Source organism: Ursus maritimus, unplaced genomic scaffold, assembly GCF_017311325.1.
Source record: "Ursus maritimus isolate PB19 unplaced genomic scaffold, ASM1731132v1 scaffold_32, whole genome shotgun sequence".
Classification (NCBI taxonomy): domain Eukaryota; kingdom Metazoa; phylum Chordata; class Mammalia; order Carnivora; family Ursidae; genus Ursus; species Ursus maritimus.
Genome location: NW_024425786.1, coordinates 26200420 through 26215928, shown reverse-complemented (window position 1 = coordinate 26215928; position 15509 = coordinate 26200420). Strand labels below are relative to the sequence as shown.

Here is a 15509-nt window from a genome sequence, read left to right as displayed (position 1 = left end):
GCAATTGCTACCAAAATACCGACAGTATTTTTCACAGAACATCAACAAACAGTCCTAAAATTTGTATGGAACAACAAAAGACCCCAAATAGCCAAGGTAATCTTGAAAATAGAAAAGGCAAGCTGGGCATATCACAACTCCAGACTTCAAGTTATACTACAAAGTAATATAATCAAAACAGTATGATCCTGGCACAAAAGTAGACACTTAAATCAACGGAACAGAATAGAAAACCCAGAAATAAACCCACAATTATATTGTAAGTTAATCTTTGATAAAGCAGGGAAGAGTATCCGATGGGAAAAAAACAGTCTCTTCAACAAATGGTGTTGAGAAAACTGGACAGCTCTATGTAAATGAATAAAACAGGACTGCTTTTACGCCATTCACAAAAATAATCTTAAAATAGGTTAAAGACCTAAACGTGAGACCTGAGACCATAAACATCCTAGAAGAGAGCACCGGCAGTAATTTCTCTGACGTCGGCTGTAGCAACATTTTTCTAGATTTGTCTCCTGAGGCAAGGGAAATAAAAACAAAACAAAACAAAAAAACAAAAAATAAAAACAAAAAATAAACTATCGGAACTACATCAAAATGAAAAGCTTCTGCACAGTGAAGGAAACAATCAACAACACTACGAGGCAACCTACTGAGTGGGAGAAGATATTTGCAAATGACATCTGATAAAGGGCTAGTCTCCAAAATATATTAAGAACTTATACAACTCAACCCCAAAAAGCAAATAATCCAATTAAAAAATGGGCAGAAGACGTGAATAGACATTTCTCCAACAACAACATGCAGATGGCCAACAGACACATGAAAAGATGCTCACCATCACTCAACATCAGGGAGATGAAAATCAAAACCACAATGAGATACCACCTCACACCTGTCAGAATGGCTAAAATCAAAGACAAAAGACATAGGTGTTGGGGAGGATGTGGAGAAAAAGGAACCCTCATGCATTGCCAGTGGGAATGCAAACTGGTGCAGCCGCTGCGGAAAAGAGTATGGGGGTTCCTCAAAAAGTTAAAAACAGAACTACCCTATGATCAAGTAATTTCACTACTGGGTATTTATCCCAAATGTACAAAAACACTAACTCAAAGGGATACATGCACCCTATGTTTATTGCAGCATTATTTACAATAGCCAAATTATGGAGGCAGCCCAAGTGTCCATCAACAGATAAATGGACAAAGAAGAAGTGGTATAAATATACAATGGAATAAAAGGAATGAAATTTTGCCCTTTGCAATGACATAGATGGATCTAGAGGGTATAATCCTAAGCAAAATAAGTCAGTCAAAGATAAATCCCATATGATATCACTGACATGTGGAATTTAAGAAAACAGATGAGCAAAAGGAAAAAAAGGGAGAGGGAAAGACAAATAAAGAAACAGACTCAACCATAGAGAACAAACAGATGGTTACCAGAGGGGGAGGGTGGGGGGACGGGTGAAAGAGGTGATGGGGATGAAGGAGTGCACTTGTGCTGTATGCAAGTGTTGAATCACTATAGTGTACACCTGAATGTTAACTGTACTGGAATTAAAATAAAACAATAATAAGTGAAAGCAAAAAAGAAAAAGGCATCAAGTCCAACTGGCTTTAAAGGCAAGTTTGGGGGCGCCTGGGTGGCGCAGTCGTTAAGCGTCTGCCTTCGGCTCAGGGCGTGATCCCGGCATTCTGGGTTCGAGCCCCACATCAGGCTCCTCCGCTAGGAGCCTGCTTCTTCCTCTCCCACTCCCCCTGCTTGTGTTCCATCTCTTGCTGTCTCTCTCTCTGTCAAATAAATAAATAAAATCTTTAAAAAAAAATAAAGGCAAGTTTGTTCAGACCTTCAAGGAATCATGCTATTAAAACAATTGCAGAGTGTATGGTCTACCTGAATCAGTCATTGGCCTGGGTATAGAATTCCAGGTTGAAAATCACTTTCCTCAGAATTTTGAAGGCATCCATCATCCTGTAGCTTCTAGTATTGTTGCAAAGTGTGATGCTATTTTGAGACCACACACGGAACTCTGTTCTCTCTCTGCAGACTTGTAGGCTCATCTCTTTGTTTCCTGTGTTCTGAAAATATTCAGTAGAGTGGACCTATGTTGTCCATTGGGCTGGGCACTCAGTGGTCTGTTTCAGACTCTTTCCTATAAGTCACCTTCCAATGCTTGGCATCCTTGGCTCTGTGCTCATATTAAGGAAGGGTCACCCAAAAAAACCTGGGATGCTCAGAGTGAATGGACGGGGCTTTCTGACCTCTCTTCGTTGCACAGCCATACAGCGGTCTGTTTCCTTCGGCAGCCCTTACTGGCCACACCTTTAAGTCTTTTCTTATGGGTCTGTCAGATTCCACTGAGAAGATCTTCCAAACACCTGCGTAGAGAATATATACCTGGCTTTCAGGATTCTGAAGAGAGGTAAAAAAATAAGAGGAGAAGGTATTCTACCAGATTTTAGAATGTCTTACAAAACGACACTAGTGCAGAGTGTCAGTATCATATAAATTAATAAGTCAACAGAATGGCATTTTAGGGAGTCCAGAAATGGATTGTTTTATGTATAAAAATGTAGTGTATGGCCAAGCTGATATCACAAATTAGTGTAGGAAGAATCATTCAGTAAGTACTGGTGGAATCATTAGATAGTGGGGGAAAAAGTTAGCACCTCACTATTTTTATCATTTTTAATATATTAAAATTAATTTATTTCTTCATTATTTTATTCAACAATTATTTACTTGTCTCCTATTATGTTCAAGACAGATCAAACATTAGAAGCGGAAAAATAATTCTGGAGAGGGGGAAACAGTATAAACATGAAATTATTATACAGAAAGAAATTGATAAATTTGACTTCATAGAGATTAGAAAGGACAAAATAATACACTAAGGAAATTTTTATAACAAATATGCCCAAAAAAGAGTTGATATCCTCTCTCTATAAAGAGCTTAAATAAATTGATCAGAAAACACCAAAATCTGAGAGAAGAATGGGCGAAGAAAATCCACAGAAGAAACATCAGTGCTGAAGAAGTAGTTTTAAAATGTCCAGCCTCACCACTAATCAGGGCTTACATGTTAAAAGGTGAAATCATATTTTTTTCTGGTTAATAATTAACAGAGGAATTTTAAAAAAATTTTAATAATGTTAGCGTGGGTGCCTTGCAATGCTATTGAATATATAAATCATTTTTTTTTTCCTGGAAAGGAACTTGCAGGTCATATAGAAAAAAGTCCTAAACAGTGAATAATATATCAAGCCCCCTTCTTTCAGAGCCTGGAGGAAGTTGTTCCCTCTGCCTGGGATGCTCTCCCCATCTCTTCCCGGAGCATCCCTCCTCACCTTTCGGGTGCCGAGGCTCACTTCCTCAAGGCAGCCTTCCTCCGCCTGCAGTCTAGATCAGATTCTCCTTTTATAGCCTCATCTAGAACCAGCATTCTGGGAGCCAGCTGCGGGGCAGAAGAGGGTCTCACCATCAGCTATGTAAACTTCTATTCAATTCCCCTGTGTTCTTTACGCAACTCCCACCCTGCACTCTGCATGGTGTCTCTCCTTCCATCTCTGCTTTGTCGGTTCCTGAGAACAAGCTCCCATCCCTCTCAGGGTGGGGGAAGGAGGGTTCTCAGTGCCCTGTGCCTTAAGTCAGCTCTCCTGTTTTCAGCTCCACCTTCTCCCCCACGCTCAGAGGTGGCTGGTGCCTTTCCTTCTTAGGATTTGCTTGTGCATTTCTGAATCATCCGTAGTGTATTACTTCCACAATCAGAAAAAAGCCCCTAACTTTTTAAAATGAAAAATGCCATACCTTTGACCCAGTAATTTCATTTCTTGGAATATCTTTCTTGTAAGGAAATAGGCAATTTGGAAAACACTTATGTACAGGCGTCTGCATCACAGTACAATTTATAATAGAGGATAATTAATTGCAAACAACCTAAAAATCCAATATCAGCGTCATGGTTAAGTAAATAATGATAAAGCCATTAAGTAGTGTTTCCAGCTTGATGACATGGGGAAAAGGGTTATGATTTATGTAAAATGAAAAAGAATACTAAACTGTAGGTACACCTTCATTCAGATTTTATTTAAAAATATTCATGGAAGAGCCTGAAAAGAATTATTTCTGAATATTAATAGTTATTATGCCTGCATGATGGGATCTCATTGTCTATAATGATCATGCATGACCTTTATAATCTGAGAAAAATTTCTATATATGGAAAAGAGAAGAAAATAGAAAAGTTAATATCCTACATTGCATTAATAGAGGTAGAGGTTTTGAGTCAAGAGAGGTGGTAATCTGGATCCTGACCACCTTGTCTATCATGTCTAGCACCCAGGGGAGTGAGGCACATGTTAAGAGGAAAGTAGACAGATTGTTGATTGGCCAGAGATTTCTGGAAATCAGAGTCAGCTGGAAGAATAGGAGAAGAGCAGACTCAGGACCAGCCTGGGGTCTATCTGCCTGTGGCTACGGTGTTTGCATGGGAAGGACGGAAAGGTTGAGCCTTGTGTGGCACTTGGGATCAGAGCCAGGACTGGTGGGGGAAGCTGTAAGGTGGGAAAAGAAGTTCTAAGAATCCATGATGGAGATCCCTTCCTGCAAATGTCAGCAGTCATGCTGAGGTTCGTGTAAAAAGGAAACGAAGGCTCTCAGCGGAGGCACTGGAGGCTGGTGGTAGAATCATGAGGTCAGCACCCCAGTGGCCAGTGAGCCCGCACGCTAGAGCCAGCATGTTAGGTGGGGAAGAGGTTTGACATCACCCAGCCTGACAGCTCTGTTTATGTGCAGCCCATGACGTTCACATGCTCCCATGGGTCATAGATAAGATGACCTTGGGTTATGCAAAATTCCCAGTGCACTCCACATAACCCCGCCCCTTTCTTTCCTACTCAGGAAGGCAGTGTGAATTCAAGTGACTGGAACTGATCTTATTATAGGAACAAACTGGAATCCATTCTGATTGATGAAAATAGCACATCACTCGTGGGCTTTAGACTAGTGACGAGTCACAGGTTACTTCCTGCAATGCTCCTCATACCTAATTGCCACATACCTGTTTCTCAGCTGAGGCCCAGAGAGGGAAAAGGACCAGCGTCAAGTCACTGTGGGGAGTGGGAGGCAGGAGTCAAGCCTCCTATGGCCCTTTCTGTGACTGAGAATTGCCTGTTACCATCTTAGATTTGGGTGGCGGTGAGGAATAGGCAGGTGGGAGGAAGAAGCGAGGTGGAATGTGCTGGGTTCCATCCAGGCCCATGTCACCAAGGAGGTGCCTGAGTCCAATACCTACTTAACATTCTCCTTGGCCTCACCCGACTAGTGCTTAGAGGGGAGGTAGGGCTGGTGGGGTGGTGGTGTGGGTTGTGTCCCTGCCCCCCAAAGAGGTATGTTGAAGTCCTAATGTCTAGAATCTCAGAATGTGACCTTATTTGGGAATAGGGTCTTTACAGAGGACATCAAGTTAAAATGAAGTCATTAGAATGGCCTTAAAATCCAATATGGCTGATGTCCTTATGAATAAATGTGGACACAGAGACAGACACACACAGAGGGAGAAAGCCATGTGGAGATGAAGGGGGAGACGGGGTGATGCTTCTATAAGCCAGAGAATGTCAAAGATGGCCAGCAACTCACCAGAAGCTGGGAGAGAGGCCTGGAACAGACTCTGCCTCACGGCCCCCAGGAGGAACCGACCCTGCAGACATCTTGATGTCAGACTTCCAGCCTCCAGGACTGTGAGAGAATAGGTAACCCACCCAGCCTGTGGTCCTTTGTTACAAAAGCCCTAGGAAATGAGTACAGGTGGATTGAAGCTTATAGTCACTCTTCATCCATGAGGCTTCACCCTACTGCCTTCACCCCCTGCCACTGTGTGTGGCCCCATTCCCACGACAGTATTCTCATCCTTAAACCACAGCCCATTTGCCTTTGTGTTTGTGTGGCCACCAGCCTAGGACCCAACCCCAGTCTTGCCCAAGATCCAAGTCCCTGGCCTGACCCCAGACCCCAGACCAAGCTCAGAATAGATGAACTTTGAGGGAAGGAAAGGATACCCTCCTTGCTCATCTACACCTTTCTTCTCTCACCTTTCCAAGCTAGGATGGGTAGGGAATACCTGCTGGAAGCACAAACTTCTAGAACCTTCCGGTTGGGCTGGCTCTAAGAGACTACCCTCTAGCCCAGAGATCTGCGCTCTCACCTTGGCTGGCGGAGAATCTCTTGGAAGAGGACCTCAGCCTCTTGGATCATGCCCTTCTTATGCACGAACAGCCTGCTTTCCGCCAAGTCTAAGTCAGTCCCTCATTTCACAAAGTGAATGATGGGCTAGGCCCATGGGGAATAAAAGTCACTCCCTGGCGATCCTTAGAGACTCACTGGGGAGATGAAATAGGCTCATAATAAGCAGTGGTTCAGTTTCCTGAGGTAGAGATCATCACTGGGGACTGGCTGGAGAAATCAAGGTGGGCTTCCAGCAGGAGGAAGGACCTACGGTAGCCTTGTCTGAGGCTGAGCTGAATTCTATTGCATGACTACTAGGAGCCAGGGACAATCTTGTGCTTTCTCTTGTTTTTATGTCTTGTTACTTGTGGGGCAGGCAATGTTATCTGCATATTATAGATGATAGAACAGAGACTCAAAGAAGTGAAATGATTAAGACTGCATGGCATTGCACATGTCAGAAGCAGCATTGAAATGGAGGACCGTCTGATGTCAAAGCTCACCTTTCTCTCCGCACTTGGGTACTGCCCTTTTCAGGGTCCTGTAGTGTTTAAAGGACCAGTGGGTCTTGGAAGTGGGGGGAAGGGGCGTTCTGGGCTGGCAAAGGACCAAGGTGAGAACACACCCAGATGAGTCTGGAGAGCTGTGGGGAGGCTGGTCTAGCAGATCTCTGGGATTCAGAGGGAACAATGGGAACCAGAGCTGGAGGACTTACAGGGGTGTAACTTTTCAGGCTGAGCATTCAGACTTTATGGGTAAGTAGTGAATAAGTTAGTTTTGGGGTGAGAGATGCAGAACTGGTGTTTTGGAGACCTATCTTGATGGAAGGGGGGACAAGTTGCCGACCTGCTGCAAAGGCTCTCAAGGAGAGGCATGTGGCCACTTGAGATGGACCCAGTCCCCTCTCCAACCCCAGCTCTCCCTGCGTAGGGGAGGACAGCTTGTTTCTGAGGGCCACTGTCAGTGTTCTCCACCCGTGTCACCTTCCAGAAAAGGTCCACTCTGCCAACACTGGGCTCATCCTCAACCATGCCTCCCACATCCCGGATGGCTCATCAGACCCTAAGCACCCCCTGAACCCCCAACCATTCCTCTTCTCCATGCTTTTGCAGAAACAGTTTTCTTTGCCCAAATACTCCGTCATCTCTCCACCTTCCCAGGGAACTCCAATCCACTGGTCAAGATCTAGTTCCACTGTTTCTTTTTTTCTGCAAACTTTGTGAGTTAGGCAAGATTTGGTCCCTTCACAGTCTCTTCCACTTCTCTGTACTGCCGTCGTCTGTTCTTACTGAGTATTCAGTGCATGGGGAGGAGATATGATGCAGGCCCTTAAGTTGCTCCTTCTGGTGAACAGACTAGAAAGGCCAAGGTAGGAGGGGGCAAGTGATCTAAGCCTGCCTCCCCAAATACCAAGGGGTCCAGGATGGGGTGGGATAGAGTGCAGGGCCCATTTGAGCTGGACTGTGAAGGGCGTGGCCAGCAGACCTGCTTGGGTAGCACAGTGTCCAGCAAGGAGGCACACTGCACACAGTGTGGCCACGGCACTGGATGGCCATGGGGCGGGTTGGGGACTGACACGGCTCTGGCTGTTGTGGGGGGCTAGGGAGTGGGGATGGAAAGAGGAGGAGGACCGTGGCAGAGGCATTTCAAAAGGTGAGTGTTTGGGACTCAGGGCTGCGGAGAGGCAGGATATAGGGGTGTGAGGGTTTAAGGTACTGGGTGGAGTTGGGGCTGCAGAGGTCAAAGATCACACAGGGCTGCAAAGAAAAGGAAGACGGGAAAGCAACTGCTCCCCAACCCTTGGAGGCATATCATGACAGCAGCCGTACACATCCAGCTTATGATCAAGTCTTGTTTATTTTAGAAGCATCAACAGTGAAACTAGGAAGGAGCGATGAGAACGAGACACCAGTCCCCTGGACAGGGCCAGATCCTACCCAGGCTGTGTGTGTGTGTGATCAAAGCCGACCCAGCAGCCTCGACCAGCCTTGCCCTGGGAGGACAACGTGGGCAGAGGTGAATCTCCCATGTGGGTGGGGTAAAATTGGCTCTGGGTTTGCTCGGAACCGAGTGAAAAAGTCCAGAGGCGCCACAACACCCTTGGCCAAGAACACGCCAAGCTGGCTCGGTCCATGCCTGGGGCCAAGTCATGTTCTGGAGGGGAAACCATCGTGTCCTCTGCTCACCGGGAAGGCCCCTGATGTTCAAAAACAGGCTGCAGTGAGGCCCCCTGGCCAGCAAGCACCTGCTTCTCCTGCTCCCCTGCAGTCTTCAAGGAGAGGACATCCAAAGCAGCCAGACTTCCCGGGGGCCCCTCTGGTGGGTGACAGAAGCCCCAGGCCCCTACACATACTGCTTCTTGGAAGCAGAGCTGCTGGGGCGACTGGGGGATTTCTGGCCACTCTCGGGGGGTGGGTCCAGAAAGAGGGGGGCCCTGGAAGAAGCCAGCCTCTCCTCTGTAGTCAGGTTGGCCCAATTCTGCTCACTGGATGAGAGCCCATTGTAGGTGGGGCATGGTGGGGATGAGGGTCCCTCGCCCACAGGGAGGTAGAAGAAGACCTGGTCAGCGTAGGGCTCCGAGGAGGTGCGCTGAGTCGGGGGGGCATCCTGGCCCTGCTGGGCCTTCATCCCCCGGCTGAGGCAGCGGCACAGCAGGTGAACCAGCTCCAGCAGGTTGAGCACCAGGGAGATGAGTCCAACTACCAGCATGAAGATGATGAAGATCGTCTTCTCCGTGGGCCGTGAGACAAAGCAGTCTACGAGGTAGGGGCAGGGTGCACGCTGGCACACAAACACGGGCTCCATGGTCCAGCCATAGAGACGCCACTGGCCGTACAGGAAGCCTGCCTCCAGCACGCTTTTGCAGAGCACGCTGGCCACATAGGTGCCCATCAGCGCCCCTCGGATCTGCAGGCGACCGTCCTCTGCCACCGAGATCTTGGCCATCTGACGCTCTATGGCTGCCAGGGCCCGTTCCACGCGTGGGTCCTTGGCTGGCAGCGCCCGCAGCTCCCCCTCCTTCTGGCGCAGCCGCTCCTCGCGCCGAGACAGGTAAATGACGTGGCCCAGGTAGACCAGGGTTGGCGTGCTGACGAAGAGGAACTGCAGCACCCAGTAGCGGATGTGGGAGATCGGGAAGGCCTGGTCGTAGCACACGTTGGTGCAGCCCGGCTGGGCCGTGTTACACTCGAAATCGGACTGCTCGTCGCCCCACACCGACTCGCCAGCCAGGCCCAGGATGAGGATGCGGAAGATGAAAAGCACCGTCAGCCAGATCTTGCCCACCACGGTGGAGTGCTCCTGGACTTGGTCCAGCAGCTTCTCGAGGAAGCCCCAGTCGCCCATGGCTCCCCGGCCTCCGTCTGCAGGGAGACACAGGACACAGTCAACAGGGCATCCTCCTCAGTTGTCCTAGCAACAAGCCTGCAGGGAGGTTGGCCATGCCCATCTTGCCTACAGGGACACTGAGGCTCAAGGAGGGGAAGGGACTGGCCTGGGGGCTCACACCCAGCAGTGGAAGGGGGGGCAGTAAGGACTAAAAGCTGATCTTTGGAGGACAGCTACTAAGTTCTGGCAAAATACAGCTAGGGTCCTTGTCTTGTCATCCATCTGTGCCCCTCTTGTTCCCAGCCCGAGTCCCAGGATGACACAGCTCAAGATTTGGATCAAGTTGAGGCTCCTGAGCTAATGGGAACAGAGAATTTGAGGAACTTACCTAAGGTCACACAGCTATGCTATGCCCCTCCCTCCTTTTGCCCATGACAGGCTGTCTGTCCCAGATTGTGGGGGTGGTGGTGCTATCTTCAGCTTCTCAGGGGGCCCAAAGCCTCGGGTCCCCACTCTTCTGCCCATTGTAGCTCCCCCAGCTGCCCTCACTCTAACCTTTGAGCTGGTGGGGGGGAGCGGGTGGGAGGAGTGTGAGATGCTGAAGGCATCATCCTGTAATAGTCCCACCTGTCAGCAATAGTGACCACCTGCCACTTAAGCGTGGACACGGATTCCACCCGCTTTCTCCCTCCCTCCCCCTCCCATCCCCACAAGCTGCCCCAAGCTGTTGCTGCCCAATTCTAGACTCTTAAAAGAATTGTCATAGCAGAGTGGAGGCACAGGCCACAAAATTCCCAGAGCACTGGGGAGAGGTGGGGAGAGGAGAGGAGAGTTGGGAGAAGAAATACAGGGAAGGGTGCAGGGGAGTGCTTCTTCCTTGGAGCAAAGCTGTTTAGAGCCAGGCTGTGGAATCAGACCTGAGTCCTCACTCCCTCTTGCTAACTAAGCTTGGGTAAGTGTCAGCCTTAGCACCTGAGTCTCCTGTCCTATAAAGTGGAAATAATGCTCTTACCTCCTAGAGTGATCAGAATACAGTGAAAGAAGGTTGGAACGGGGCTTAGCAGAGAGCCTGGCCACAGGCAGGCCGGGTGAGCGTAGCCGTTCGGGCTCCCTTAGCCCCTGTCCGGTGGCGGACGTGTCCCCCGCTTGCTGGCAGGTGGCGCCCCGGCGCCCCCAGCCCCACTCACCGCCTGCCTGCCTGCCGGGCGGCCCAGTGGCGGCGGGAAAGCGCGACGGCGGAGCGGCGCCCGCGGGAGCCCTGCTGGACGGCGCCGGGCGGCGGGGGCGCCTTAAATAGCGCGGAGGGGCGGGGTGGGGGCAGGAAGCGCGGCGGGAGGGCGGCGGGGCGCTTTTCAGAGCGGGGGGCGGGGACGAGGAGGTGCAGGCTCTCTGAAGCCACGCTCAAGGAAGGCGCCCCGGAGGTGGCCCTGAGAATTACGCGGTGGAGGGGGCTCGAGAAGCCTCTGGCGTCCCGTTCTTCGCCCTCTGCACGGTCTTCCGGCCGGTAACCCTCCTAGCCTGTTTCTTTGGCTCTGGAACGGGAGTTCTCCGGGGCGAAGTGTTTTCAGGGTGGCTAGATTTGAAAGAGTCATAGCAAGAATTTTCCGATCCTGCAACTGATCCGAGGCTGTGAGGGATGGGCAGGTGGGGATGAGGGTGTGGGGGCCTCCAGGGAAGGGCCTTTCCTTGACCTGGGGGGCCTCTTGCCCTCGGTCGGAAGAAAGGAGGGAGAAGGCCACCCATTTTTTAGGTGGCCTCAGTGTGCCCCGCACCGTGTCAGGACTTGGCGTTCGGGGCTCCTCAGGACCTGGGGAGCCACTCTGGCGGAGAGGGGTTATATCTGCCCTCCCTAGAGTCTGCGGTGGGGCTGGGCTCTCAACCCAGCCCGAGTTCTTGCCGAGTTCTCAAACATCCCCACTCCTGGGCAGGCGATCAGAGGTCACTAAGCAACTTCCTTCGGTCACTGGAGACTGAAGAGGAGGGGCTCCCCACCTTTAGTTTGGATCCCATTTTCATGCCTCTAAATGGGGTGGGGGCACCCAACACAATTAGAGAGGTGGGCGGAACCTGCCACCGTTCATCACCCTGTCGATGAACACGAACGAGGGTCTGCTGTGCAGCAGGCATTGTAAGTGAGAGGGAGATTGGACCATAAACCAGCCAGGTGTGGTCTCTGGCCTCCGGCTCTCACTGGCTGGTACAGGAGGCAGAAATTGAGCATCTCAGCCCTTGGTAAGGGTAAAGTTGTAAATATGGAAGGTTTTCCTGTGAACTACAGGGTGACCTAGAGGGGACTTAGTTGGGAACATTTCCTAGAGGAGACTGAATTAGCCGGTTGAGGGGGCTGGGGGAATCGTTCTAGACAGAAGGAGCAACGTGAGCAAAGGCCAAGGGTTGCAGAGACCTTGGTCGCTGCCCCTAGGGTGCTGAGACTTTGCTGGGCAGAGGCAGAAAACCCTAGAAGTTGAGACTTTGCTGTTGACTCCTGTGTCTTTAGGCAAGTTGCTTAAAGCCCTGTGCCTCAGTTTCTTCCTCTGGAGAATGGGGATAGTAATGGTTCCTATTGTGTAGGGTTGATAGATCCAATCAGCACATAGCATAATGTTGGTACACAGAAAGTTTTTGAGTGAGTGGTGGCTAAAAACGTGACAGAATTGTTGTGGCCAAAAGGGGTCTCTGGGTTGGTCTTGGTGCGAGCAGACAGGGCTGAGGGGAAGGAAGCTCAGGGGTGGAGTGGTGGGGGGATGGGGCCGCTAAGGAAAGGGAATGTGGCAGGTAAGGGCTGGGGACTAGGGCAGGTGGCAGAAAGGTCCTTGTTTTTCCACAACAGGATTCAGTCCTTGGACTCCCAGTGCCCCAGGGCTGGGTCCCTAGAATCCAGCCTTCAGCCGTAGCAGGGAGACTTCTGGGGCCGCAAGTGTGATGGGCTTGGCTCGGACCTCAGAACTTCAGGATGGGGCTGAGCTGGCTTCCCCTTCCAGGCCCGTCCCTCAGGGCCAGGCTGAGCGGAGCCTCCTGGATTTCCAAAACTGACAACTTCGCCCACTTAGTTCTGACCCCTGAGGGCATGAGAACAGAGGTCCCTGGAGGCCAGTTCTTACCACGCCCCCAAGACAGCCTCTGCTCCGAGTTCCTCTCCTGCCGCTGGGCCCAGGATCTCCCAAGCCTTTCTGATCCCATCTACTGGAACGAGGGAGGAGCAGGTAGAGACAGCAAGGCCCCTCGCCCTCTTCTCAGCCCTTCCTCAGGGGCTCTGGGGGTCAGGGTTCAAATGACCAGGGCCCTTTCTAAGGAAAAGCAGGGCAGGATCAACCTGGCCACTCCACCTGGGAGACATCCCCGGAACCCCATGCCTCCCTCTGTTCCCACTGCCCTGACCCTCTTTATGGGCCACTGTCTCAATGGCCTCCTAGCTGGTCTCCTGGCCTCCAGCCTCCACCCTTCCCCAGAGCTCAGACTGCACACTGCCTTGTTCAGAACCCTCTGGGGCTCCGTATTGCTTTCTCCAGACTCATCCCTCTCTCCATTTCTCTCCGTGATCCAGCCATTACTGTGGTTCTCCGTGCGCTCTGCCTGTGTCTGCGTGTCCCCCTGCATGGAGCACCCACACATGCTGAACCTGCGGGTCCTTCAGGATTTGGCTCTATGCCACCTTCTCTTGGAAGTCCCCTTGCTGACCTCCGCCTCCACCGGCTTAGGTGAGCCTTTGTGCTGCCAGCAGCTCAGGTCCTGCCTCTGGGTACATTGTTTTATTTTGGGATTTTTTTTTGTTGTTTTGTTTTTAAAAATGTTTTTCTTAGGGGTCATAAAAAATGCATAACATAGAATTTATGTTGTGTTAATCGTCTTAAACATTTAAAAATGTACCATTTAGTAGTGTTATGTTCATTCCCATTGTTGAGGAACAGAACTCCAGAACTTTCTCATCTTGCAAATCTGAAACTCTAGACCAGTTGAACAACTCCCCGTTTCCCCTCCTCCACCCTAGGCGCATCATTTACGTGTGTCTACCTCCTCCCACCCTGCCCCATGAGGCTGCGGGGCCCCTTGAGGGCAGGCAGCTGGGTCTTGCTTATATCCCCAGCACCTAGCAGGGCACCAGGCCCATGTATGAATTTACTAATTCCACAGATTTTTACTGAGCACCCCCTGGTGCCGTGGCACTGTCTTAGACACTGGAGACCATCCAGGGGACAACCATAAAACTTCCCGGCCCTTGTGGATTTTACACTCCAACTGTGGGGAGACAGAACCTGCTCGGTGGTGATAAATGCTCTGCGGAAAGCAGGGAGGGAGGGTGGAGGGTGCAGGGGGTGCGGTTTCCATGTTGAGTAGAAGAGAGGAGACACTTTCACTAAGGGGCTGACGTCTGATGCATACCCTGAAGGGAAGGAGGGAGAACGAACTATAGCTCTCCTGGAGGAAAGAGCCTTTCAGAGGAGGGAATAGAGAGTGCAAAGGCCCTGAGGCAGGAGTGTGCCTGGTGTTTCCTGCTTGAGGGCCAGCAAGGAAGTCAGTATGGCTGGAGAGACGTGAGCAAGGGGAAGAGGTGAATGCTGGAGAACACAGAAGGTGTGGGGCGGGGCAGATCTTAGAGGCCCCTCAAGGCCTGTGTGATGTGTCTCGGGAGGTTTGGGCTGGGATGTGACATGGCCTGACCTGGGTTTTACAGGCTCACCGGGGCTGAGGTGCTGAGAATAGACTGAGGGGGTGAGTGGTGAATGCGGACCTCCCGCTTCATGACAAGCCTTGTAGCCCAGCTGGGGAGTGTGGGCAGCTGACAGCCTCCAGCTGTTAGCACTCTCAGGTCTGCTCCAGCTGTCCAGGTGGCCAAGCTCTGCGGGGTGGCCCCAGGCAGGGGCTGAGCCAAGCGGTGGTCAGGGGCCCAGCAACGTGGGACTCCTCTGTCTAATGGACACAGCACCCTGGGACAGGTCTTGTCACTCCATCCTGCTTCCTTCCGTTCCCTTTATTCTGCTTTCCCAGGGTCAGGGCAGGAAGCGGGGACATTGTTGTAGTAATCCAGGGGCCAGATGACATAGCGGTCTTAGCTCAGGCTGCTGGAACAGAATACCACAGACTGGGGGGCTCAGACAATGGAAATTTACTTCTCACAGTTCTGGAGGCTGGAAGTCCAAGATCGGGGTGCCGGCATGGTTGGGTTCTTGGTGAAGACCCTCTTCCCGGTTTTCGCAGGGCTGTCTTCTCATTGTGTCCTCACATGGGGAAGAGAGAAAAGTCATCCCTCTTGTGTCTCTTCTTTTAAGGGCACCAATCCCATTCTCGAGGGCTCCATCTCGAAAGGGCCCCACTTCCTAATACCATCACATGGAAAATTAGGATTTCAACCTATGAATTTTGGGAGGACACAAACATTCAATCTGTAATAGGAGGCTTGGGCCAAGGGTGATGAATACGAGATACTCTGTTTACCTTGGGGTGCATGGTGGCCCAGTTACTTCATGCAGTAGGTGGGGCTGTAAGGGTGTGTATCTGAAATCTAAGTCTATCCTATCTCTGATCAAAGGAAGCTGGCAAGTGAATCCTCATGTAATAGGGAAGGAGATAGAAGCGCGGACCCTGGGAGGAGAAGGCTGGGGACAGGAGAGCCACCTAGTGGTGGCAGCCTGGTGTGCTGGGGACTCTGGATGGTGAACACATCCTGCATGGGGAGAGTGAGCTGCCCGCTCAGAACAGCTCTCAGGCCACAGGTGGGTGACACAGGGTGGGGACATGCCCTCATCCACAGTCCTTGTCCACAGCCTGGAGAAGCAGGGCTGGGATTGGAAGATCAGTCGTACTGGGATAGCCGATGACGTCCTCCGCGTGCTCTGACTTCCAGGCCACCTCTGACCAGGCAGCTGGGATGTCTGGCAGCCAATAGGAGACATCCCACTTCCCTGAGACCTTTGCAATCATCCAGTCCGAGCTGGGACCGACCTATGATGTGGGCTGGG

The 15509-nt window shown here is 50.9% G+C and overlaps 1 protein-coding gene across 1 annotated transcript; it reads right to left on the bottom strand.

Moving 5' to 3' along the window:
- Positions 1 to 8057: 8057 nt before the first annotated feature.
- On the bottom strand, positions 8058 to 10799 carry GJA4 (gap junction protein alpha 4). The gene is made up of 2 exons (XM_008694426.2): positions 10565 to 10799; positions 8058 to 9587 (listed from the first exon to the last, which is right to left on the bottom strand). Exon 2 carries the CDS (start codon positions 9568 to 9570, stop codon positions 8569 to 8571), a length of 1002 nt encoding a protein of 333 aa, XP_008692648.1. The 5' UTR covers positions 9571 to 9587; positions 10565 to 10799; the 3' UTR covers positions 8058 to 8568.
- Between the last annotated feature and the right edge of the window lie 4710 nt (positions 10800 to 15509).

What these genes read in the sequence shown, in the direction of transcription:
- GJA4 (XM_008694426.2), bottom strand. Translation starts at nt 9,570, where the DNA reads ATGGGCGACTGGGGCTTCCTCGAGAAGCTGCTGGACCAAGTCCAGGAG.